The sequence below is a fragment of the Natrix helvetica genome (genome assembly GCF_964273705.1).
Source record: "Natrix helvetica genome assembly, chromosome: 3".
Taxonomy (NCBI): Eukaryota; Metazoa; Chordata; class Lepidosauria; order Squamata; family Natricidae; genus Natrix; species Natrix helvetica.
The window spans coordinates 117,406,862-117,431,139 of NC_138549.1; the positions used below are offsets into that span (position 1 = coordinate 117,406,862).

General features: G+C 38.3%; 1 protein-coding gene across 1 annotated transcript in view; it reads left to right on the forward strand.

Annotated features, from left to right (window-relative positions):
- ERI3 (ERI1 exoribonuclease family member 3) overlaps positions 1-24,278 on the forward strand; it is a 236,655-nt gene that overhangs the window by 28,310 nt on the left and 184,067 nt on the right. The window contains exons 3-4 of the mRNA XM_081946340.1: positions 11,001-11,117; positions 18,160-18,219. Coding sequence (XP_081802466.1) covers positions 11,001-11,117; positions 18,160-18,219 — 177 coding nt within the window. The remainder of the gene's footprint in view (positions 1-11,000; positions 11,118-18,159; positions 18,220-24,278) is intronic.

A 24,278-nucleotide genomic window follows, 5' to 3' on the forward strand; every position in this document is an offset into this window, starting at 1 on the left:
TGTTCAAGTGGTGCTCCAGTTGTTTGGGATTGTACCAGAGGCACTTATTACTATTGGTACTTCCTTTGTTTTCTTTTGCCACAATCATATTTCTATTTGCAGTTCTGTATTTTGTTATCTTCCCCAGTTTTTTCTCTTCTCTTCTACTGTCTTCAGTTATTGTCACCTTCTCTATCCAGACTTGCTTTGACTTTCTTACCTATAGTTGTTAAGTCTTGGATGTTATGTGGCAGGTACCTGTCTGCTTGAATTCTAAAATTCCAGAACACTTTAGCTTCTTCATTTTCTATTACTTTTTCTATTTTGTGGTCCCACCAGTTTTTGCTTGCAGGCAAATCGTATTTTCTTGCAGATCCTCCAGTTACAAAGGCCACTTTGAAAGCACCATAATATTATGTCTCAGATAAACCAGATATGAAACACAACATGATGAGCTAATTCTACTTTATTGTAAGGCTACATTAACAGAATCTTGCAAATATGAAGATACAGACTTGCCACCACCTTCTTTAACTGCCTGAACAATTGAGGGCATCCTTCCTAATTTTTTCCCTTTAGTTAATGCTTTTGGTACTCCTGCCTCTCTTGTCTAAATATTTCCTAGGCAATATCTTGTCCCCCAAGGTCATTCACACATTCCATTCTTTTATTATTGTTCATATATGTCTCTTGAAATTCTTGCTGGCAGGCTGGTTCCCTGTGGCTATAGAATTGATTTCAGATACTTCATTATACCCTGCACACTCACACATGTAGGTTTGTTTGCATGTTTTTAGTCTAATGAAAATTATCCATATAATGGCATTTCACTCAGCTAATATACTGCAAAAGTTTATATAAATTTGCTCAGAGGTATATAATATGCTTATGTACATACTTACGCATAAAGTTAGTTCTTTTTGATGCAAAAGAAGAAAAAGAATGAGAAAATAGTATGCCATACAAACTAAAGAAATGAGAAGAAAAAGTCATATAGCTAGAACAGTTTCTATTTTTTTGTATTTCTCCATACAGTATTATTTATCCTTGCAAACTTTTTTGGGCTTATCGATATCCAGACACAGTTTCATATATTGCCTTTTTTTCCTTTAAACATTTTTTTTCATTTTTTTCATTGGATCACCAACATCAACCATGACTTCTTTGGTCTTGATCTTCTCTTTTTTTTTAAACAAAATTTTATTGGTTTTTTAAAAAAATAAAACAGGAAAGGGGTAGTGGATAGGTTACAAATTTTGGCAGTTACAATATGTAGAAGGTGGTCCCTCCCCCGTACTCATTTTTCATTTATCAATACATTAGCTTACTACTAATTAATAGTATTTTGTCAGCATATAAACTTTTATCTTCAAATAATTTCAATCAATTTATATCAAACAGATTTTCTTGTTCATTTTTGTGATCTGAGTTTTCTCGATAATGCCCCTTCTTCCCCCGCCAGCAGAGCTCCGGCCCCTCCCGTGTCCTGTATATCTGGTGTAGGATCATCAGGTTTATCTAGGAGGGCTTTATTTTTTTCCATAAAGGCCTGAGCCTCTGTGGTTGTGTTGATTCTAACTCTTGTATCCTCCCAGAATATTAGCATACCTTCAGGCATCAGCCATCTAAACCACACCCCTTTCTGGTATAACTTCTTCGCTAGCAATGAATAGTTTTTTCTTTTCTCTCTCACTTTCTTAGGGATTTGTTTCAGAATGGCTATTTCTCTATCCTGGTATTTTAGTGCTTGCCCCCTTTGCGCACTCAGAATCTCATCTCTTGTAATCTTTCTAAGAAATTTAATGTGTACTTCCCTTGGAACATTGTGTGTTCTAGCGTATGCTGAGTTTACTCTATAAACCAGGTCCATGTCCCACCCCATCTGTTGTTTATCTTTTTGGATATATTCAGCCAAAAGGTTTGTCATAATGTCCCTTAGATCTTCATCATCCGCCCCAATCACATTTTGAAACCTAAGGAAAAAGGACATTATTTCAAATTCCATTTTTATCTGGTGGTTCTCAAACTCTTGGTTCCCTTTCTGCACCCCCCTCATCTCCCCCCTCATCTCAGCCGTCCCCTCCTCCAAAAGATCCAGTCTCTGTGAGTTTTTAATCGTCCGGTCTTGGTTCTCTCTAAGCTGCTCATTCATCTCCTTTAGTTGATTTTTTAAGTCCTCCTGTCCCTTTAAGAGTTGTTGAAACATCTGCTGAAAGTCCACCTCAGAAGGCTTGGGCTGAAGCAAGGAAGTTAAAGTCTGTTGTCCACTGGGGCTGGACGCTGAGGATGTCGGGGCGGAGACAGCAAAACCCGGCTTCCCCAGGGGTGGTCTTTTAGGTGGCATTGTAATGAGCAAAGAGAGTAAAAAGTCAATACAGAGAGGAAACAATTAGAGAGGAGAGCCGCCAAGAGAGGTTACGAGGCAGGGAGTCCAAGCAGAGGGGAACCTTTTCTGGATTCAACTTCTGGCAATAAAGTAATAAAATCCTTTGTTCCAAGCCCAAAATCCAATATAACAGATTTCTCTGAGTGTCACAGAGACAAAGACAAGATGCCTGAAGCTCCTATGGGTGGAGTCAAATTTCAATGTCTATGAAGACGACGGAAGTGTGCCATCTTGCCCTGCCAGCTCCGGAATCAGAAGGCAAAAACCAAAAGTTTTCAAAGTTTTCAGATCATCACCTCATTTACACCATTGCAATCCAAAATCTGCCTTTGCTATGAGCGTGATTTCGTTGCATGGCTCCCTCCCCTCCTCCTCCTCTGGGGGCAAAGAGCAAAATTGTTTAAAGCCGCTTGTCCAAGGGGGGGAAAAATCCCCCTCCCTCTAGTCACGCTTCTCCCAGACAAGTTGAAAATAATTCTGAAGAAGCTGGCAATTTTTTTTTCTCCTTTCAATCAAGCAAGGGAACGGGGGAAAGTTTCCACCTCACCACACAGCAGCTGCGTCCTTCAAATCTTGCTTTCTTCCAGCTGCCTCTTTGCGAAGACGCCGCAGCGCCTCCCCATCTTGCCTCCCGGTGCCTAGAGCGATGCGGGGTAGCCCCCCCGGCCGCCGCCGACTCAGGGGGTCCCCCGCTACGCCGCCCCTTCGGCAGGATCCCCTCCAGGGCATTGTGCCCCCCGGATCAGTGGGGAGCCCACCAGGAGTGCGCGGGGCGAGCAAGGCTTGCCCGTCGCAATCTGCAGCCGGAACCGGAAGAGGTCTTGATCTTCTTGATGCATTTATTCTTTCTTCATGTAATTGTTTTGTGATTCAATTCTCATTCATTTTCTCCGACAGTGTAATTCTTTCATACTTGTCACTCACTTAAATTCAGTCTACATTAGTTCAAGCTGCCACATGAAGTGGTAGCTTCTCTTTCATTAGGTGTCTTCAAGCAGACGCTGGTTGATTATCTTTCAGAGATGGTCTAGTGGTTCTTATACTAAGAGATGATTTCTAAAGTCCCTATGATTCCTTTCTGGTTTTATCACATATACTTCTTAAGTATCCTATCCCCACCACATTCACATTGTTTTTATGATTCCCAGGACATAGTCAATGCCATAGATATTGGACTTCTGCTACTTATCGTGGCTTTAATTAATTGAGTCCTTCATGAATTAAAATGGATGTATGTACTTTTTTTCTTTAGATAACTAGGACAAATATATGTTTGTACTGCAAAAGGATTCTGAATACATTTTCAGTACACCTGAATAATGTGCTGGCTTGAGTATTTCAAGACAGATGTTTGTTGGTATAGTTGACCATATTTCACCATACTAATGCAGCAGTGATTTTTTTTTTTTTTGCTTTTTAGTACAACCAGACTGTATGGTCAATTTTGCAGAATATTTGAAGTTGGATTTGAGAATGGGTGGATGGCTGCTAAAACATGTTGTCCATTACCGATGGAGGCCAGTGAAGGACCACTGAATTCAGCCAGTTCTCATTAAAATAATAATTAAAACTCACTATGCCAGTACTGTTTACAAGCTGTCCCTTCTTTTAATTGCCTTGGAAATAAGATTTTTTTTGGGGGGGGGGGGGCAATGGAACTGAAGCATTCCACAATTTCTGATTCTTCTATTTCCTCCCCCCTACCAACTTGGAGGCATCAACTCTCATCTGTCAAAGTGTAAATCAGCAATTAAAACACAAACAGCAAAATGCCAAAGATGACCTGGAGCACAAAGCGACTGACAAACAAGTCCGGACAAATCGGTGGATAATTTATAAGCATTGCCCCAAAATCTAATTATTTGGCAATTCGAATTTGCAGCCAGCCAGGGCTGTGCAATAAATTTAACTCGCCATAAATTATTTAGGAGCAGCCTGTGGTGTAAATCAAAAACACAAGTGTTTGTTTAAGAAACAAGCTCCTTGTGCATAAAATGACTCTTTTTTGTGTTTCACAAAGAAGAGACAAAAACTGTTAGATGAGATACCTTAAATTCTTCTCTTGAAGCTGTAAAAAGTTGTTTTTAAAGCAGATTACATTGTCCCTTTTCTTTTTAAGAACATAGTGCTTTCAATTGAATTCTGCTTGATAGTGCATTGGGAATATTTCTGTTCAATTTTCTGATATTTTTAATTCTATATCTATGTCTGTATGTGCTTGTATGTGGAAGGTGGATACACATGCACACACATGCCCTTATTTTGCTGGTAAGGAGGAGAATAAATATTCTCAGTCTCTTTTTTTTCCTTACTCAGGTGGGGTATTTTTATCCATTGCCTCTTATTCAAATAGACACTTGAAATTTAGAATGTTTATATTTTCTGGAGTCTAATATTATAGACAATGCTGTAAATAAAGTGTTTCTCTGTGAATATTGGTATAATTTTTTTCTGTTTCCAAATGGAGATTTCTCCCAAAGTGGCTCACAAATTGAAGGTTGTAGTTTTTCCTTTCAGTAAGAAACTCAGACCCTCAATTTTGTTCCCTTCATTCATGTTTCCATCTTTCCTCATTACTGTGAAATCACTTTAGGAGCCCTCCCTCCCTAAATAGTTATCTAACTGTAAACCCAAGAAACACAACCCTTAAACAAAGGCAACAACTTTTTCTTTCTTTTTTGAAGACGTTTCGGTTCTCATCCAAGAAGCATCCTCAGTTCTGGGGAATGGAATGGAATGATTTATATTCCTATTAACTATGACCTGGATTATTGAGAATATCCATAGACGGCAACCCTTAACATATTCTGAGCCCCAGGCCTAGGTACACAGCCATGTTTTTGAAGCCTTACAAAAAGACAACAGGATGGGGTCATGCTAATCTCTGAGGGGAGAATATTCCACAAAGCAGGAGCTGCAGCAGAGATGGCCCCTTCTAGTTTCTGCCGTTTGATACTCTTTGACTGATGGGATCTGCAGCATGGCCAATCTCTTTGAATCAAATTGGACAGGAAAAAAGGCAGGCCTCAGATAATCGGGTCCCAAGCTATGAAGGGCTTTAAAGATGACAACCAGCCCTTTGAATTTCCCCTCAGAAACACACTTGTAGTCAATGCAGCTCATGTAGTAGTGGTGTTACATATGCCATATATTCAACACCATTTACCACCTGCTCAACTGCATTCTGTACCAGTTAGTTTCCAAATGCTCTTCAAGGCCAACAGAGACAATTTTAATTGTTTTCTTTTTTAAGTTAGTTATAGCAGTGCACATTGGTGATAGATACCACTAAATCTGTTTCTAGAAACTTAGAGAAGATACTTTATTTTCTATCAACTTCTTCTATTCATTTTGTAGTGAACTTACTTTACTTTGTCTAAAGGAAAAAAAAGCACCTAGCAACGTAACAGCATACTAGTATAGAGGATAATTCTGTGCAAAATAAAATGTGTTGAATTTATTTTTTTAGGATATAGTATTGAAAAGTACATGGTGTTCTTTACGTCATGGATTGCAGAAGGGTGACTTGCTAAATTAATCCAAGAAAATATATTATTCACACTTGATGGTGTGGGCAGAAAACATATTAATATTTTTCTGATGGATTATCTGACAAAAGCATGAAATGAACTACTGTATACCTGAAGGGCAAATTTTAAAAAATGGTTAAAAAAACTGAAATTTGGGTTGATGGAAAAATAAATGTATTTTGGATTGTCGGGGGGAAATTTAATGGTTTCACTGGCCCCTTTCACCTCTTCATGTCTGTGATTTTAATTTTTAAATTGTCTCAAATTGTTTTTTTGCTGTATTTGCATCAAATGCTTTTAAGTAGAATTTTCACAACACCCTCCCTTTTATCCATTTCTTGACTTTGATTGACAGTATAAATCCATTGTAGTACTTTAAAATGGGTAGATTGTCAGTTTGTATCCATGTGCTCCAAAATTCAGCTTGTTTGGCTGTGTATGTAAGTGCTTAGCATTTTATAATAGCTTCTAATGAAATTGTAGGTCTGTAATAACATTTGGAATATCTAAAACAAACCATATGCTTGTAAAAAAGTGGAAACACATTGGCTTAAAGCCATAAATTCTGGGTAATGGGACGTTTTTTTCCTCTTTATGTTTGATAGATATTTTTGTTTCTGCAGGAATGTCAGCTCCTAATTTCATGATGTATCATGGGTTTTAGAAAATTGAATTTAATAAAGGCATAAGATGAATGGCAGCTTTAAAGGTCCCAACACTTGTCTTTATTAGCTGGATGGACGGCGGGCTGCCCAAATGCTCCTGCTCTCCAAATGGAAGCTTAAATGGAAAATACCACAGAGTGTTGTAGGTTACATTTCATTGCAAGGCTAGTTAACATTGTTAGTGAGCAATGATTCTGATTTCATAGGGCTTGTATCTGTTGCAAACATTGTTGGAGATGGAAGAAAAAAATTGTCTTCCAGTCTGTCCCCATGGGAGTCCTGGGACATCAACCTTTTGGGAAGACTTTTTCTTCTCATTTTGAAAAACTGAACAGGAAAGCCAAGAAATAATGAGGGTGATAGAAAATAAAGCAGTTGATCTTTTCCTCCAAGATACTGAATTTCTTAGAACAGAGGCCTTTTTTTAGTCTTGTAGCTTTCACAATTTGGACAGTCATAAAATGCTCAGAATTTCTCATTTCACTACTTTGTTTTACAGTATCTACTGGTTTATTCTAGCCCGGTGATGGTGAACCTATGGCACGCATGCCAAAGGTGGCATGCAGAGCCCTCTCTGCGGACACGCGAACCGTCGCCCCAGCTCAGCTCTGCCACGCATGCGTGCTCACCTCCTGCTTGGTTAGCTGATTTTTGGGCCGCACATGTATGGGGCACATGTGGGAAATGCACACGCATGTGTGGGGCCCCGGAGGGTCGCACACATATGCACGGGGGCTGGGGGGAGCATGGGGGTCACAGGAGGCTGCAGGGAGGCCTGATAGGTCCAAAGCGGGGCATGGGGGGGTTTGCGTGTGCATGCGCAGGTAAGAATAAGAATACATTTACTGCCAACAGGAATGAAGCCATATTAAGCAGACTTTTTTTTTGGCCTTATATCATTGAAGAATGCAGTTCTCTCTTACCTAAACCTAGCTGTAGCAGTTTAAATCTATTGTTTTGTTTTTCTGTATTTCCCATGTTTCAGTGGATTCTCTGATCCATGCTTTGTGACCTTTCAAAATAAGCAGTTGGATACATCATGTGCAGGCCATGCCCACCCCAGCTCTGCAAAAGCAAAAAATGTCACGATACATCATGATCCAACCCGTGATGCGATTGAATTTGATACCCCTGCATTATAACCGTTAATTTATATTTTGTTTAAAAACTTTTCAATACTCCTGTTTGAGTATTTTATCATCTCTATTCATCCATGATTTTCTGCCTTTTCCTTTGTCTTGATCAATCCATTCTTCTTTGTACATGTAGTCCTCAACTTACTTCATTTAATGACCATTCAAAGTTACAATGGCACTGAAAAAAGTGACTTATGACTATTTTCCACACATATGGCCGTTGCAGCATCCCATGGTCATGTGATCAAATTTAGATGCTTAGCAACTAACTTATATTTATGACAATTGCAGTGTCCTGGGATCATGTGATCGTCTTCTTTTGTGACCTACATCAGCAAAGTCAAAGGCCCAATTTACTTTACAACCGTGTTACTAAGTTAACAACTGGAGTGATTCACTTAACAACTGTAGCAAAAAAGGTCATAAAATGGGGCAAAAGTCACTTACATCTGTCTCCCTTTTTAGGCATTCTGTTGATGTTGCCCCAAGTGGAACTGGTTATTTTGATAGCTGTAGTACACTGCTGGCTTATGCTTAATCTGGTCCACCCAAATACCCGGGTTCTTTTTACAAGTTACTACTGATGAGCCAGGAAATGCCTGCCTTGTACTTGTGCATCTATTTTTTTTCCTCCCTAAGTACAGAACCCTATATTTCTCACCCTTTATTGGAGAAGACATAATATTCAAGTGTATCAACATCCTTTTGAACTTTGAGCCAGTTTTCTGAAGAATTAGCAGTTCCTCCCTGCTTTGTGTGGCCTGCAGATTTGCTTACCATCTCTTTATCCCCTTGTCTGAGTCATTTATAAAAGTGCTCTAGTCTCAGGACAAAACTCTGATGTATCCCACTTCATGCCTCATTGTACATAGACATAGATACGTTAAGCTTCATGATTTGGGTATGCTTGTTCAACCTACTCTGAATCTATCTGATAGTGGGACCATCCATCCCACATAGTTCCCAGCTAAAGGAACGTACCGCAATACGTTGTATGTGGTTTGTTTATAGTCCATAGTTCATAGTGGGAATTCAGCCATTATAATTTACATTTATGTGAACCTGGCTATAGACCACAAACCATGCTTTTAAAAAGGATGGTGTCTGAACATATATGTTATATAGTGATGGTCTAGATTGTAGACCATTATATAGTCAGAACCTGAAACATTAATCCATTCCTTTCTGCTGTAGGATTTGGATTCTTAAAATGCAAATGTTACTTGGCAGAGGAGTTTCTTTTTTAAAGCTTATTTTTTCTCCTCTTCCAGATGTTTTTAGGCAGTTTTGTTGTTGTTTCTAAACTAATTCTATTCATGTTTTAAAAATTTATGAAAGCACTAATAAAAATGTCAAAGTGGTAAAAATGTTAGCTTTTGCTCTGCTTTGATTAAATTTTGCAAACTGTTTTTGAATATTAAAAAGCAATTTTTTTATTCTCTCTTCCCTCCACAAGTGATTTGAGAGGCCGGATGCTTGGCTATCACTCAATAAGCTCATTTGCACTCTAGAGCCCCAGCATCATGTTTCTCTATTAAATAACACAGACAAATTATCCTTTAAAGACACCAAGCAAATTGTCACTCCTCTTACATTAAACTCGGGAGGGGGTGGAGTGGGGAAAAAGAGACAAAGGATTTTATTGTTTTTATTCCTTGGGTGGTTTTTCCCACTCTAATTTCATGTGTATATTTTAGTAATGGCCAGACCCATCATAACTGGATTTGTTTAAACTTCTTATTATCAAGCCCATATAATTTTTAAAAATATTTTTGATGATTCAACTATTTGAATTTTTGATATTTCTCTTTTCCTGTGTCAGAGTTACTTTGTCCCCAAAATGGTTATGTTCAAAGTAATGTACAGATAGAATGATAGGAAGAGCATTACACTCAAGTTTATTCTGAGTTTCTCTTCAAGAGTTGCCGAATGAACATGATATCGGTATATTTTAAGTTTTAAATATGTGCATATGTCTCTCTTTGTCTTTGTTAGTACAATGTTTCTGAAATTGTGATCTGAGGTTGCCTGTGGTCTCAAGACCCTTTCAGAGGTCCACAAAAATCAAAATTCTTTTTCACCCTGTGTTGAAAAATAAAAGTATTAAAATCCTACGGAAGAATTCTGAAAAACAGAGTGGCAATGAATGTGTCTGTTTTAATTTTCAGTAAGGTAATAATCATTGCTTACCAATTGCATCATTTAGTGATCTTATGAAGTTTTGATGGTATAAAAGAAAGTCACTATTATCTTTACTTTTTCAATCTTTGCAATGTGGTGGCAGAATTGCAATTTGCATGCTTCATAATTATCTTGCAACAAGAGAGTTATTAGAGAAGTAAAATCATAAGTTGTGGTGACAAGATGTTTCACTTAGCGACCATGGCCTTTAATTAAGGATTGAAGGGAAGTAAGGTCGTAAATCTCTGATAGTGTGATTTTCTACTTAGCAACCAAGCTGTCGATTTAAATTGTTGGTTTTAAGCGAGGACTACTTGTATGATGCATATTGATAAATATCCTCCATGCAAGCAAAAGCTGTTTTGAGGTCTTCCAAGTGGAAGTGGGAAGGGGTCCTGAGACAGAAACATTTGTATTAGATTGTAAGAGCTGGGGCCTCTCAAATGTTTACAGATTTATGTAATGGACAATGCTAGATCAATTAATAATTACAGTAAGTTTATTTGCTATAGTTAATAAAAATTAAATTTGCATGCTTAATTTTTCTTTTGATATCTTCATATACTACAGCAATATTTTGGTACCTTTGCAAACCAGAGCTCCAATGAATGTTATGGCAGAAATATATACTTTGATTTTGATACCTTCTTAAATTTGTTCATTTTAGAATTGACACTTGTCCATCTTCGTAGAATGAATATTGAGTGAGACTGTATAAGAGTTTTATTTTCTTTCTCTCTAGGTTTCTCCAGTCTTTTCTCTTTTATCACTTATATCTTCTGCTGGTGAATTTATATAGTTGAATACGGTATGAGATTCATGCTGAGACTATAGGAAGGCAATTTAACTTATATGTGGTGTCACTATTACTGTATATCTTTCCAACTGCAGTCTTCAACTCTACTGAATGTATCATATGTGGTTTTTTTAAAAAAGAAGTACTAAAATATTTCATGGTATGAAGAAGGCAAAACATTCTGTTTATGGAGTGAAGTTTTAGAATCCAAGCCATTATTCTTATCTTGATTGGCATCACATATTGTATAGGGTTTCCATAAATTGTGGTTTAACTTGTTCGTGTTTTGCCTAGCTGTTTATTTAAATTGTTATTTTTTTTTTGTAGGAGATAATTGAATTCCCCATCCTGAAGCTGAATGGCAGGACAATGGAAATTGAATCCACTTTCCATATGTATGTGCAACCAGTGGTGCATCCTCAGCTCACACCTTTCTGTACTGAGGTAAACCTCTTTTTCTTCTGAGACCTTAATGTTATGTCTTGCAGTTTCTCTAGGAAGATCTGAAATGCTGGCAGTTCTTCTATCTGCTCATTAAAAAACTGATTAAGTCTCTAAAGGTCTTCATTGTTTTGGTTATAGTAAAAATATGTAATTGGGTATCTAGACTCCAGTATATTTTCAGTGGTTTAAACAACTATGATTTTAACAAAGTTGAAAGTAAGGAATTACAAGACTGAACTTGCAGTCCTTGCAAGACTGAAATTATATGTTTCACAGCCAAATTCAACTTATCATGCCCCACTATCTGCATTCAACATATTATTCCCATTTTTTCAGTTATTTTCCTGATGCTGCTTACTTCTATGAACAAGGCAATATTGAAATGATATATGTGTCTATTTTTCAAAATAGTCTATGAATAATTTGATAAGGGGGACATATATCCCATATTCCAAAACCATGTTGTAAAGGAGGGGAGAAAGAATAGAAATTGAGACAACCTGTGGAAGCTGTGTTTGTGAAAAATGGGGCCATCATATCTGGCTTCCCCACTGGCTTTGTTTGCCAGAAGATCAAAAAAAGGGATTGCATCTCCAGGACAGTGCAGCTGTCATAAATATGAACCAGTTGCCAAGGATCTGAATCTTGGTCATGTGACCATGGGGGTGCTTCAATGGTTGCCATAAGTCCATTTTTTGAATGCCATTGTAACTTTGGATGGTCACTAAAAAAAAGGTTGAAAGTTGAAGACTATCTGTATGTGCAATTAGTTTAGTTCCAAAGCAAAAACACAATATTTTGCTTTCCTCTTTCTTGTACATATTTTCCTGTTCTTGTAAGATTTTAGTTCCCTGTATAAATAGCTGTTTATAGTAATCTCCCTTTCTCTCCTTGCTCTGCATATGTTTCTTCAATAGGACTGGTATTTACTAAATGCTAGGAAAAGGTTTTGTCTCTGCCCTTCTACTTATAGAAGTCAGCTTTATAGATCTCTTTGTTTGCAGAGAAAGACCAGGTCTGATTATCTGATGGCATGCCAGAGACAAGTGCTTATTGTAATCAGGAAACTGTCTTGGATTAGAAATACGAGGGTGTATTAGATAAACACCATAGAAAAATCCATTTTGTTGGCATTGTCTTGGAGATCGCTTGGTTCTCTGCTCTTCTCTATCTTTTCTTTTTCCATTGGACGTAACTGCTGTGGCAAATTTACCAATTGTACTCTATTGTCTAACTTTCTTCAATTATTTGAAAAAGTATAGTCTCATCCCTGCGGGATTAAGCAATGTATTTTTCTGGAGTGCACTTGAACTAGAAGGTGAATCTACGTTTTGTAATGGTGCTTCTTTTATCACATATGAGGCTAGAAATACTATTCCAACAAGGGAAGCAGGAAGGCTTAGTATCTTTTTTCTCTCATAGTATAACCCTGTATGAAAGAATGTCAAACTTGCTTTCTTAACTGCTCTCAAAGCTAAGTGAGAAGAACTTCTGTCTTTGCATGGAACCAGCTAAACATAATTGTGAACATATACTATTAATCTTCTATATTTTCAGTGTAGCACAGGATGAAAGGAATAAAAACATTGTTAATTTTAAAAAAATGTTACACTAGGGTTCGGATAAAATAGTTCCTATCCCCAATCTAATGGATATATTAAACCAGAGAAGAGGTCAATCTAAAATAGAAATAAAATATAAATAAAATGTAACATGTATTCTTACAAGTAGCAGCTAATCAAAGCCATGTATTTTAATGCTTTTTATAACGCGATGAAATTAACATTGAGCAGTTCAGGTTTGGCTCTCCACAACAGTCACAGTTTCTCACGTGATCCCTTGGGAAAATTAATTGCCCACTTCTCTGTTAGAACGATAAACAGTTGCAATTCTATATATAATTATCTATTACAAACATTATTCAAGTGCTCGTGTGTATGTGTTTCTAATGCACATTATGATTGATGGAAGAGAATATTTGCATCTCAGGGCTGAACTGGAGGTTCCTTATTACTCTCTGAGCTGAGTTTTCATGCAGATGTTTCACTACCAAACTAGATAACATCAATACTGGTAAGGAGTAGGGTATATAGGAGATGATCACTCTAACCCCGAGGGAGGGATCAAACGCATCGTAAGTTTTGACCTAAGTTCAGCCTACCTTGAATTTCCCTGACCCTTATCTACTGTCAATTTGACTTTTAATAGCACACAGTAAACCTATAATCATTTGAAATTTCTGGATTCCTGATTTCTTGCACTTAACATTAGGTTTTCTCTCATTTTATATACTAGTGGCTTGCCCTGTCAGTGTTAGTGGACATGGTCTCGGTCAGGGATGTGCGGTCATGGGAGGCAGGGGAGGCAGAGCCTCACCGCTCTCATGAAAAGAAAAAAAAAGGGGAAAGAGAAAAGGCACACGTGGTCCGATTCCCTGCTTCCTGAGTCAACATGAAGGGGACTGCGGAGTGCTCTCCGCCGGCTCGCGCTCCGTGGTCCCCTTCATGTTGACTCATAAAGGCGGGGAATGGGACCACGTGTGCAGGAAGCTGAGGCAGCCTCAGCCTCCTGCACACGTGGTCCCATTCCCCGCCTTCCTGATGACGTCACCAGCCTCACCAGCCATAAACCTCACCGCACGTCACTGGTCTCGGTGATTCCTTGATCGGGCTATTTATTTATTTTTTTGCATGTGGCATATCATACATGGACTAACTAGTAATATAAATTAACATTTTAACTAGATTAGTAACCCAATAAAATATAAATGTTAAAAAGATATATATCAAATATCAATGTCTAGGCCATCTAACCATTGAAGCATAGCATCTTTTATATTAAAAAAAATCAGATACTGGACTGGTATATACCCTCAGTTTACAGGCAGTCACAATGTGATCTACAATTTGACGTGGTACCATGCAGTCACACTGAGGGGATGATACTATGTCCCATTTATACAGAGACTCCAGGGAGACGCTATGTGAGCTGCGAATCCTATTCAGGATTGTCCATTGCTGATGTGGTAATTCAAAGTTTCGAGTAGCAGGTCTGGCTTAATTACAACTATAATCGTAACTGTATTTAACATCTATTCAAACCTTCCTGGATGGCTTTTTAAATTTTTAAATTTTATATTGGGGTTTTAATGGGTTTTAAAATTGTTCTTAATATTTAATTGGTTTTGGGATTTTATAACAGACCGTGTGTGTGAGTTGTTTATGTTGCATGTCTTATGTCTTATGTCATTTTATTGTTTTGATTACGAATGGTCTGTACACCGCCCCGAGTCCCTACGGGGAGAGGGGGCGGTCTATAAATTAAATAAACTAAAACTAAACTAAACTAAACAAAGCTTGGCACTGTTTTTATGGGATCATCTATTTATCTTCCTATAACTGGGAATTCAGCGATCAATTTGGCTTTCCATTGGGAATTGATGTTAAAGGTGTTGGGAAGATGCCAATGGGGCTTTCTGAATTTAAGTCGTCTAGCTGATAAATGAGGAAGATCATGCATTGGTAGGAGAGGGTTGTTCAAATTTTTTCTGTATTCTCTCATTATAGTGCATCTTGCCTTTATAAAGCTGGTGCTGCTATATGGCTCAGAACAGGAAGCCAGCAAGTACTTGGCAACGATTGAGCTGTTATTTATTCTAAGCTTATTTGCCTGAGTTGGTAGTTCCTAGATTGGATTGATTGGGGTATTGTTTGCTTCTTGATTATTGGTCTAAAGTTAATCTTGGTGTTAATCTCTTCTCATCTGGGTGTTGATTGCTGATGAGGAAGTGTTTGGTCTTTTTGTTTTCTTTTTGGCTTTTTGTTTATCTCATTAGAATAGTATGTACCATGTTTCCCAGAAAATAAGCCCTAGCATGATTTTTCAGGATGCTCGTAATATAAGCCCTACCTAAGCCCCGGTTAAGATCATCAGCCCTTGTGTGGTGGGTGGGTGGGTGGGTGTGGCCAGTAGAGGAGGCGACAAGCAGAGGGCGACCCAGTGGTCGCAGTGCTTGGACTTACCTGCACTGTGTGGGCTTTGGAGCTCCAGAGTGGGGTGGCGGGCTGCAGCTGCTGCCAGACACCGTCATCCCCTGTGCGCTTACTGCCTCTTGTGCGCACGCTGGGGTGTGGGGTGCCCAGCCAGGCTGGTCTTACACCTTACACCTTGTCTCCCCATACCAGGTTGCGGCTTGTTCAGAGCTGGGCTGCGCAAGCGGTGAGTGAGCACACACATCTTCACTTGGAGTTGTCCGTGCGTGTCTACTGATCACATAGAATCATCCTTTTCTCCCCCGCTGGTCTATCAAGCTGGAAAGTTTAGGGTCAGCTGGTATAAGATTTAGAAATAACAGAAGAATATCATATGCAACGAAATTTTATTTAGTTTATGTTCAATTAAATTATGTATTATTCTGTAAATCTCCCTAATAACACAGGCTATGGGTTTCACAAATGATCAAAAAGCAAAGGTGAAAGAAAAAAACCTTGTCTGGTTCCTCTAAATAATGGGAAAATAGAAGAAAATATACCATTAACCTTTATTTTAGATATGGGCAACACGAATAATATCTTGATCTATTTAATGAATTTCAAACAAAATCCGAACCTACTTAATATAGCAAACATGACCGTTTATATATTTTGTCAAAAGCCTTTTCAGTACCCAACAATAAGCTTATAAGTTGGTCTTCATTTTTATTCAAGTCTATTAAAGCGACAATCAACCCAATATTGTTTGCTGCTTGATCATTTTTAATAACAAGCAGTAATATTTGCTGTAATCTATTTGCTAGCACTGTTGTTAAAATCTTTCTATCAACATTAATAGATGAGATTGGGTGATAATTAGCACATTGGATATGATCTTTACCTGATTTTGGTATAATTGCAATATAAGTCTGATTAAATGTTTCTGTTTAATGCCTAATATTCCTTTATCAAATGTCCCGTCATACAATTTTGGCATCAAAATATCTATAAATGTTTTGTTCCATAGGCAATCCATTCAATCCTGATGTTATACTAACTTGCTATTTTTAAAATTATTTGTTTAGCTTTTATTTGGATAATGGGGTAGATAAAATGTCTTTGTGTGTATCTTGGTGTTTTAAAAACAAACTATGTTTTGCATGAAATAATTGTGTTTCATGCAAAAGTGAAAAATAAAAATAAATATTTTACATGTTCAAGTGAAAAAACAAAACTTGGAATATCTGGTAAAGTTTAGAAAAGTATTGAAGCTGAATTGATGCAATAAATCAAATCTATTAATACTGTACTTAGGCTGTCTTCTAATATACTACACAACAGGTATTGTTGACTGTACCAAAAAACTGAACTAAATGCTTAAGATCACAAGACTCCAAACTTCTGACAATACATCACTTCATCCAATAAGCAAACATAGATTGTGTTTACCAAGGAAAATTGATGGTCTTTAATTGCATGTGAACCAGACAGTGGAAGATGAAATCAGAGGTGTAAATGATTATATAAAACAAGCAGAGGGAGAATATTAAGGTCTGCAAGGCAAACTCTTGAATGTGATGGAATCAGAAGGAACATACAGAACTGATTATTTATAACAATGAATGAAAAATTGGAAAGATAAACCTACGTTGTCAACACCTAAAAAAAATAGTAATAAACTTGGTAATGACTTCAGATTGGATTAATCAAGAATGAACATTTATAGCATAAAAACAAGCACTAGCAGCAAGTGCCATAAAACAACATTTAGAAACAGGAAACAGCAAATATACATTATACAAGGAGAAAGACAAGACACTTGATTATCTAAAAAGTGGTGGCTGCAATATTGTCCAGACATGTTGCATGGCAAAATGGCATGTTGGAATTGATGCCCCAGAATAATAGTATGACCATAATAGCACTTAGACTTATATGCCACGTCACAGTGTTTTATAGTCCTCTCTAAGTGGTTTACAGAGTCAGCATATTGCCTCCAACAATCTGAGACCTCATATTGAAAGAGTGTTTCAGAATTAACAGGTAAAAATGTTATGGAACTTCCAAATTCAGACCGACATATACAATGCAATATGTTTGACATCGCAGTAGTTGAAGAAAAGTACGCTTTACCTAAAGATGTAGTAATGTCAAATGATAGCAAAGTGGCTCAAAAGAAAGTAGAAAATATTGTGAATTATTTAGACTTACCCAGTAAAATACATATATTATGAAATAATGTGTCAAAAGTTACTTATAGCAGCAAAATTGTCAAAATAGTTGAAAAAAATAGAATGTTTTGGCTTCACAATATTTTGCAAAAAAACCATAGATATTTATCGTGACATTTTTAGAATTCTTAGATTTTGGAATAAAGCTTGAATTGTCCTTAAATTATCAGCAATTAGAAATGGTAGTTCTATGACAAAGAAATACTGGGAGAGGAAGCCAACATATTTTACCAGATGGTCTGTAGCTCTGGAAAAGAGCATAGTAGGCATTTAGCCTAACTCCTAGAATGAAATAAAATGGATTCTCCCAGTTCAGCATGCAAACAGTTGGTTTGTTTTAAGATTTTTGTGTACAAGAAGATGAAAAGAGATAACAATAGTAATAAAGAATAGAGCAATTAATAGAAATATAATGGTTCCAGCCAATGATTTAAATCAGGGGTGTCAAACTCACGGTGTCACAGCGTCGTCATGTGATGTGTCGGGACTTTTTCCCCATTCGCTAGACTTGGGGGTGGTGGGCATGGCCAGCGCGTGATGCATCTGGCCCATGGGCAGGAGTTTGACAATGATTAATTATATTCTGTTTGTGTTTAAGAACTCCAGTAAACAAAATGAAAGATGGCATTTATTTACTTTTGTGTATTCTTCCTTGTCTTTGTTGTTTTCCCTTTGAGGTTTTCTATATAGTGTTTTAGCTTTAGTATTTAGTATTTTAAAAAAGCAATGAAAGCAGAAACAAGTAACAAAAAAGGGAGGTGGGATGGAAGTGAGCTATTCTTTTTCTATGGCTATTTAGTTTTCAACTAATATGTGTTTTCTGTGTTTCTTTTGTTGTAGCTGACTGGAATTATTCAGGCCATGGTGGATGGACAGCCTAGTCTCCAGCAAGTGCTTGAGGTAAGCAGAATAACCTTTCGTTCCTGACCCCTGATCCTATTTCTCCCTTCCCCCTTCTTCTTCTTGTGTATTGAACCACATAATTTGACTATGATTACAGCTTCATTAGAATAACATTTGCTGTCACATCAGTGACATGCTGTTGTGAATATTGAACCATTGATCTGTCATTTCCAGCTGTTGGTGTCAAAGGTGTTTGACTCTTGCCAAAAGCCTTGAGGAGGTATATGTAGGGGGAATTCTTTTACTGACGACATCTTCAATGTTGCATTAAGAATAATGCACGGAAGATAATAGATACTTTTAATATTTAGTAATAAACCATTTTATATAAGGTATCTGAATATGGGACATAATCTTAATAATGCCATTTGCTTTATGTGGCACTCATAGCATTTAAAGCTTAATTAGCTGAAAGTATTTTCACAATCAATAGCTTTTGGTCTAGGTGAATGGAATTTCAAGAGGTGAATCCTACTTAACTATGGTGTGATGCTTTGCTCCCTTCAGGATTTGGGCCTAATAGTTCTTGATCAAAATAATTGCAACCACAGCTGCATGAGGAAATCTGATTAAAGGGTGAAGCTGCATTCCCTTGCTTCAGTGATAATATGGAATTGCTTGGTGAAGGAAAAAAGAGACAGCTGGGTATCCAGAATGACATTCAGTAGTGAGCCTTCCATGCTACTCCATTGAGAACTGTTTCAACTAATCCTGGGAGAAGGCCTATCTTTTATCTTCCCATTAATAGGGGAACTAACCTTTATAGTTTATTCACAACCCAAGGGATCTCATTCCTTTATCAGAGCCATGAACAAAGCCCAAGAGGACCCTGCCTCCTGTTAATTTAGTTAGCACTGATGCTGTAATACAGTTCAGTAGAGGACAGAGACAGGACTATGTGTTTTGGCCAATATGGAATGAATATATTTTTTTACTGTTATATAGCAGGCCAAAACACCACTTTATTATGCTGGCAATTGAAAATTTGAAATTGAAGCAAAAGGTTGATGTCCCCTCCAGAATACAAAACAAAAAATTGTAAAGGTAGTCCTTGACCTATGACCAAAATTAAGCCCAAAACTTCTGTTGCTAACCAAGATATTTTAAAGGGAGTTTTGTCCCATTTTTTTTTACTTTTTCTGCCACAGTTGTTGTGAATCACTACAGTTTTTAACATAATAACATGGTTAGTAAGTGAATCTGGCTTACTAACGTCATATTTTACTAATGGTTTGCTTTTTAGTCTTCGTTGCCATCTCTGTATTTCTCTAGAGTTTGTTTCCTACTAGAAAACAATGCTTGTAACAAACGTAGATTCTTGGTGCTTGAGAAAGCATTAAGAAGACTGGGATAGTAAGTGGTCAGCTCATTAAGATTTCTTGGAGAAAATTTAGGAAGAGCTAGAGTATGGGAAGCTACTCACTACAAGAAATAGAAAAGAAATCCAAGAGCTTTAGACCAGAAGTGGGCAACTGGTTTTGATTTGGAACCCAACTTTTGGTTTTATGTATCTTGCTAATGATACCATAGTGGGAAAGATTTAAATATAAATCTGTGTGTATATGTGCTAGGAGGGTGGGGATGGGTGGGTTAAGGGACCTATTAATGTCAGACACTTAAGACATCTATTTTGCTTCTTAATCCCTTCCTTCCAAAAACTTGGCCTGATTTTTATTTTAATAAAAGTTGATGGAAATAAAACTTCCCCAAAAGAAAACCAAGCCTAAGTCTTTGATTGTTACTTCTACTCACTTCTTGAGGCTGCTGACCTTACATTTCTGGAGTTTTGACACAGGATTCAAGCTTTTATACAAGAAACACTTTTAATAAGGATTTGTATAATGTGGAAGGAAGGAACAGAGTAACCCTAGTGGGATGTTTTAAACCACTCAATGAAAAATCTGGAAGAACAATTAACTTGTAAATATCTTTCATACTGAGAGTACATGACAAACAGTGGTGGGTTTCTACCGGTTTGCACTGGTTCTCCAGAACCGGTAGCTCTGCCGTCAAGCAGAGAGTGAACTTGTTCCCTGTTGCTTTTAAAGTGGGCCCGCCGGCCCGCCCCTGGGTTATACCTACCTTTATTTCAGCTTCTGAAGCCCAGCTGATCAGGGATTGAATTGCCGCTCCTAAGCTGTTTTCCTTACTTTCCGATCAGGTTTCTTTGAAGTGCGCACGCACGCTCAGCAAACCGGCAGGAATACCAGTAGGAACCCAACACTGATGACAAACAACATGAATTTGAACTTTTAATAGAGAAAGACAAAGGCGGTGAAAGATATAACTTAGCCCTAGTAGGATAATTCTATGCTATGGGAATTACAGTAGATACTATTAATGCTTTTGAAAGTATCTATTATAATAAGCAGAAGCAGGAACATCCCCCCCATCCCCCCCAATAAATCTTCCTATGAAAACCAGAAGCTGGTAAGAATAAAAGGTTGGATGACTAATGTCGTGATAGAATCAAAAGTGGTATTCAGCCGGTTTGCACTGGTTCAGGCAAACCAGTAGGGGAAATTTGACCTGGCCAAACCGGTAACAACCTCTGGCTGGCCCCACCTCTGCCTGCCTATCGCCACTTGCTTGCCCCATCTGCCCGGTCGCCGCTTGCTCTCCCTGCCTGCCCGCTCCATTCTCGCTCACCTTGCTTGATGCTCACTTGCCCCACTCGATGCTTGACCTACCCATCCCAGCCCTATATATGTTGCCTTTGCCATGTGGCCCAGCTAATTGCCTCACCAGTCGCCTCCGGGCCTCACCCGCTCTGCTAAGCTCACGAAAAGTAAGCATGCTGCCCTTTGCCTTGGGTTGGGAGTCGGGGCCCACGGTTGTGCCATTCCCTGAGGCTCTGGAGCCTCCACCCATTTGCCATTCACCTCGACCGGGTCAGGGAACATGCCATTCTCTGGCTCCGGCCTTCTCGGGGCCCCCTTCTGCATGCTGCTCACTCTCTCTTTGCCATATGTTGCCCCGTTTCCCCTCCTTCAGAGACCCCGCCCGGCCCTTACTCCCTGCGGGCTTACCTTAATCCTCCCATGGCGGGTAGCAGAGAGCAAGGTAAGCCAGGGGTGAGCCATCACTCCCGCGAGCTGGCATCTCGCCCCCCCTTGTCACGAGATGCCTGTAGCTGCCTCCCTTTTTTTGGGGTGCAAGAAGCCTCCCAGCCGCCTGGTACTGGAACTGAGCTGCCAGCAGCGGTTGCAGGCTTCTTGCGCTGAAAACTACCAACCGCCGCTTCTCAAACGCACCGAAAAAGAGTTTCAGTCCTGCCACCGCCCTATTCTTTGCACTGGCTGCATAAGCATACCCTATTGCCTGCTGGTACGTGTGCGCAGCCATACCCCATTGCCAGACCCGGCTAGGAGAACAGCCTGCTGCGCCGGAGGGGCGGTGTTGCTCGGAAGGCAGCCAGACTGCTTGGGGGACCATAGAGGGTCAAGCTTCAGGAACTGCCTTTTCTGCCAGTTCTGTGGGTGTGGCTTGGTGGTGGTGGGGGTCGTGTGACTCAGTGGGTGTGGCCAACTCAACACTCACATCAAGTTGGCCACACCTACTCAGTTTCATGACTCTCGCCACACCAGCCAAGCCACGCCCACAGAACCGGTATTAAAAAAAATTGAATCCCATCCCTGGATAGAATTGCCCTCTACTCCTGTGAATCTGCAACACTGGACTTGACCTTGAAGCATGGATACAGGTCCCAAACGTATGAGAGCATAACTTTCTAAGCTGAACACCAGAGGGAGTAGAAAGGCAGAGTGTAGAATGATTGTTTGAAGAAACTGTTGTTTCTTAATGGGCCAGCAACTTGATCTAAATAGCACCAATTCAACTTTGCTTTTGTGGAAGTAAGAGTTTCTTAGATAAAAGGATTTCTTTGGGTTCAATCAGACATTGGAATTATACCTATGGCAATGTGGTCTGAATTCCAATAATTCAGTGATTACTAGGTAACCTGTCCTTTGCCAAAACTTTGACAGGGTTTGCTATTTAATACAAATCTTGCTGTAGATATTAAATCCCTTTGCCTTGAATCTTGAATAGGATCATGATCAAAAACCATTCTATAAATCCTTAACAGTGTTTTTTGATTCATGATTTTCTGACTTTGCCTCTTACATTGTTGTAAGACTTAAGGCATGCAGAAGTTTGCTTGTATTTCCAAAGGCAAATTTTAGATAGTTCAAAAAGGCATCAGATGCTAATGCCTGGGGATTTGAATTACTTCAATATCTGCTGGGGAATTCTCTGCCAAGTATAATCTTTCCAAGAAATTTCTGGTCCGACAGTAAATTTCTTCAAAGGTGGTAGATGAAGGAAGCTCTAAGGTAAATTAGCTCTCCTAGACTTGATCCTAACCAATAGGGAAGATTTAATAGATAAAATGAGAATAGTTGGAAGATGGCTATAAAATAAAGATGAGAATAATCAATATAATTTGGAGTTCAAAAAGCAGATTTTAATACACCCAAAGTGTATAGAGTAGGATTCCGTGGCAGCAGAAGCTAATGGGAAAAGGTTGTTCAAGGTGAATGAGAGACACTAAAAGTGGCTCTAAAACACAATCACAAATATTTTCAAAGAGGGGAAAAATACAGGACACCAGAAGATAACCACATAGAACACTTTCTGAACATCTGAAAATATAAGTGCATGTACATAAGAGGTGGAAAGTGATACAGGTCATGTGTAAAAAGGAAATACAGACAGCCCTGATTGGTAATGAATAGCAGTTAGCAAAAAGATACTCTTCAGTTGTGTTTAAAATAAAAGGAACTGGAAAGAAATAGCAAGCCCATTGCTTAATGGAGATGGACAAAATGTTAGCAGATAATTAAGCTAGAGTACTTAACTCTTATTTTTGCTTAGTCTTCTCTAAGATAAAAAGATGTATTATACCAGGCAATTGTGAAGAACTTGTTGATAAAGCAGGATTGCAGCTTTGGCTTGATAGATACACAATGTATATGCTGTAGGGTACCAAAAAGAGAAACAGGATTCAGAGGGTTACAGACCATCCAGTATTCATACATGAACAAAATCATAGTATTATGATAAAGTAATTGAGTACCTTGACAAAATATACATTACTAAAAATCAGTACGGAATGGATTATTCTGCAGTAAAAACCATTGACAACTGGGACATGGTTAAGGTGCTTTGTAAAACCATGTGCAAATGGGGACTGCAGTAAAACTGCTTTGTCCCATCCACATTGTCCACAGTTCTGCTCATGTATTAACCAAAGGCTACTCAATCTTTCAAATAGAGTATACCATTTCATGCTCGGGGATTCCTGCTGGTTGGGAGGGCCTAAAAACACAGCACAATATATACTGTATGTATAAGCCTAGAGACACCAAATGTTATCTGTGATCTTGAGGGTTCAGTCTGATGAGGTTTGGGATTTTCCTTGCTTGCTTTTAAGATGTGTGGACTTCTGTTACAACCTTTGGGTTCCATTAATCGTTTTTCGGTATTGGTATGGAATTCATAGTAAATCAGCCCATTGTTTCTAGATTCATTCGAAATGCTAGAGAAAACTTTTCAATATCTAATTGAAAATATGTAACCATTAGATTCTCTTTCATTTGCTAGCTATCTTAGCAAAGTCTGGATAATATATGTGTAAATTTACTTCCATTTCTGTTTCTACCCTGAGTCCTTTTGGAGAAGGGCGGCATATAAATCCAAACAAACAAACAAACAAACAAACAAACAAACAAACAACAAAGGGTTGAACTTCATGGTTTAAATAATGCAATTTTAAGACATTTAACTATCCTGTAAAACTGTAGTTATTGCTTGTATTTTATCATATTTTAGGATGTAAGGATGGAGCTAGGCTTCCTTTGAATATATAGAATTAAAGTTTGCATTATTTCTGGATTTGATCTTGAGGATGAGTATCCATGTTTTCATGATGCTAAGGAGTTCTTTTTCACAATTAAGGCTAATAACAATTCCATTGTTTCTGGAGGTATTAAGCAAAGTGTTGTGGTGTGCTTGGAATTCTGAGAAAATATAGTGAGTGTCATAACTAAGTGCTT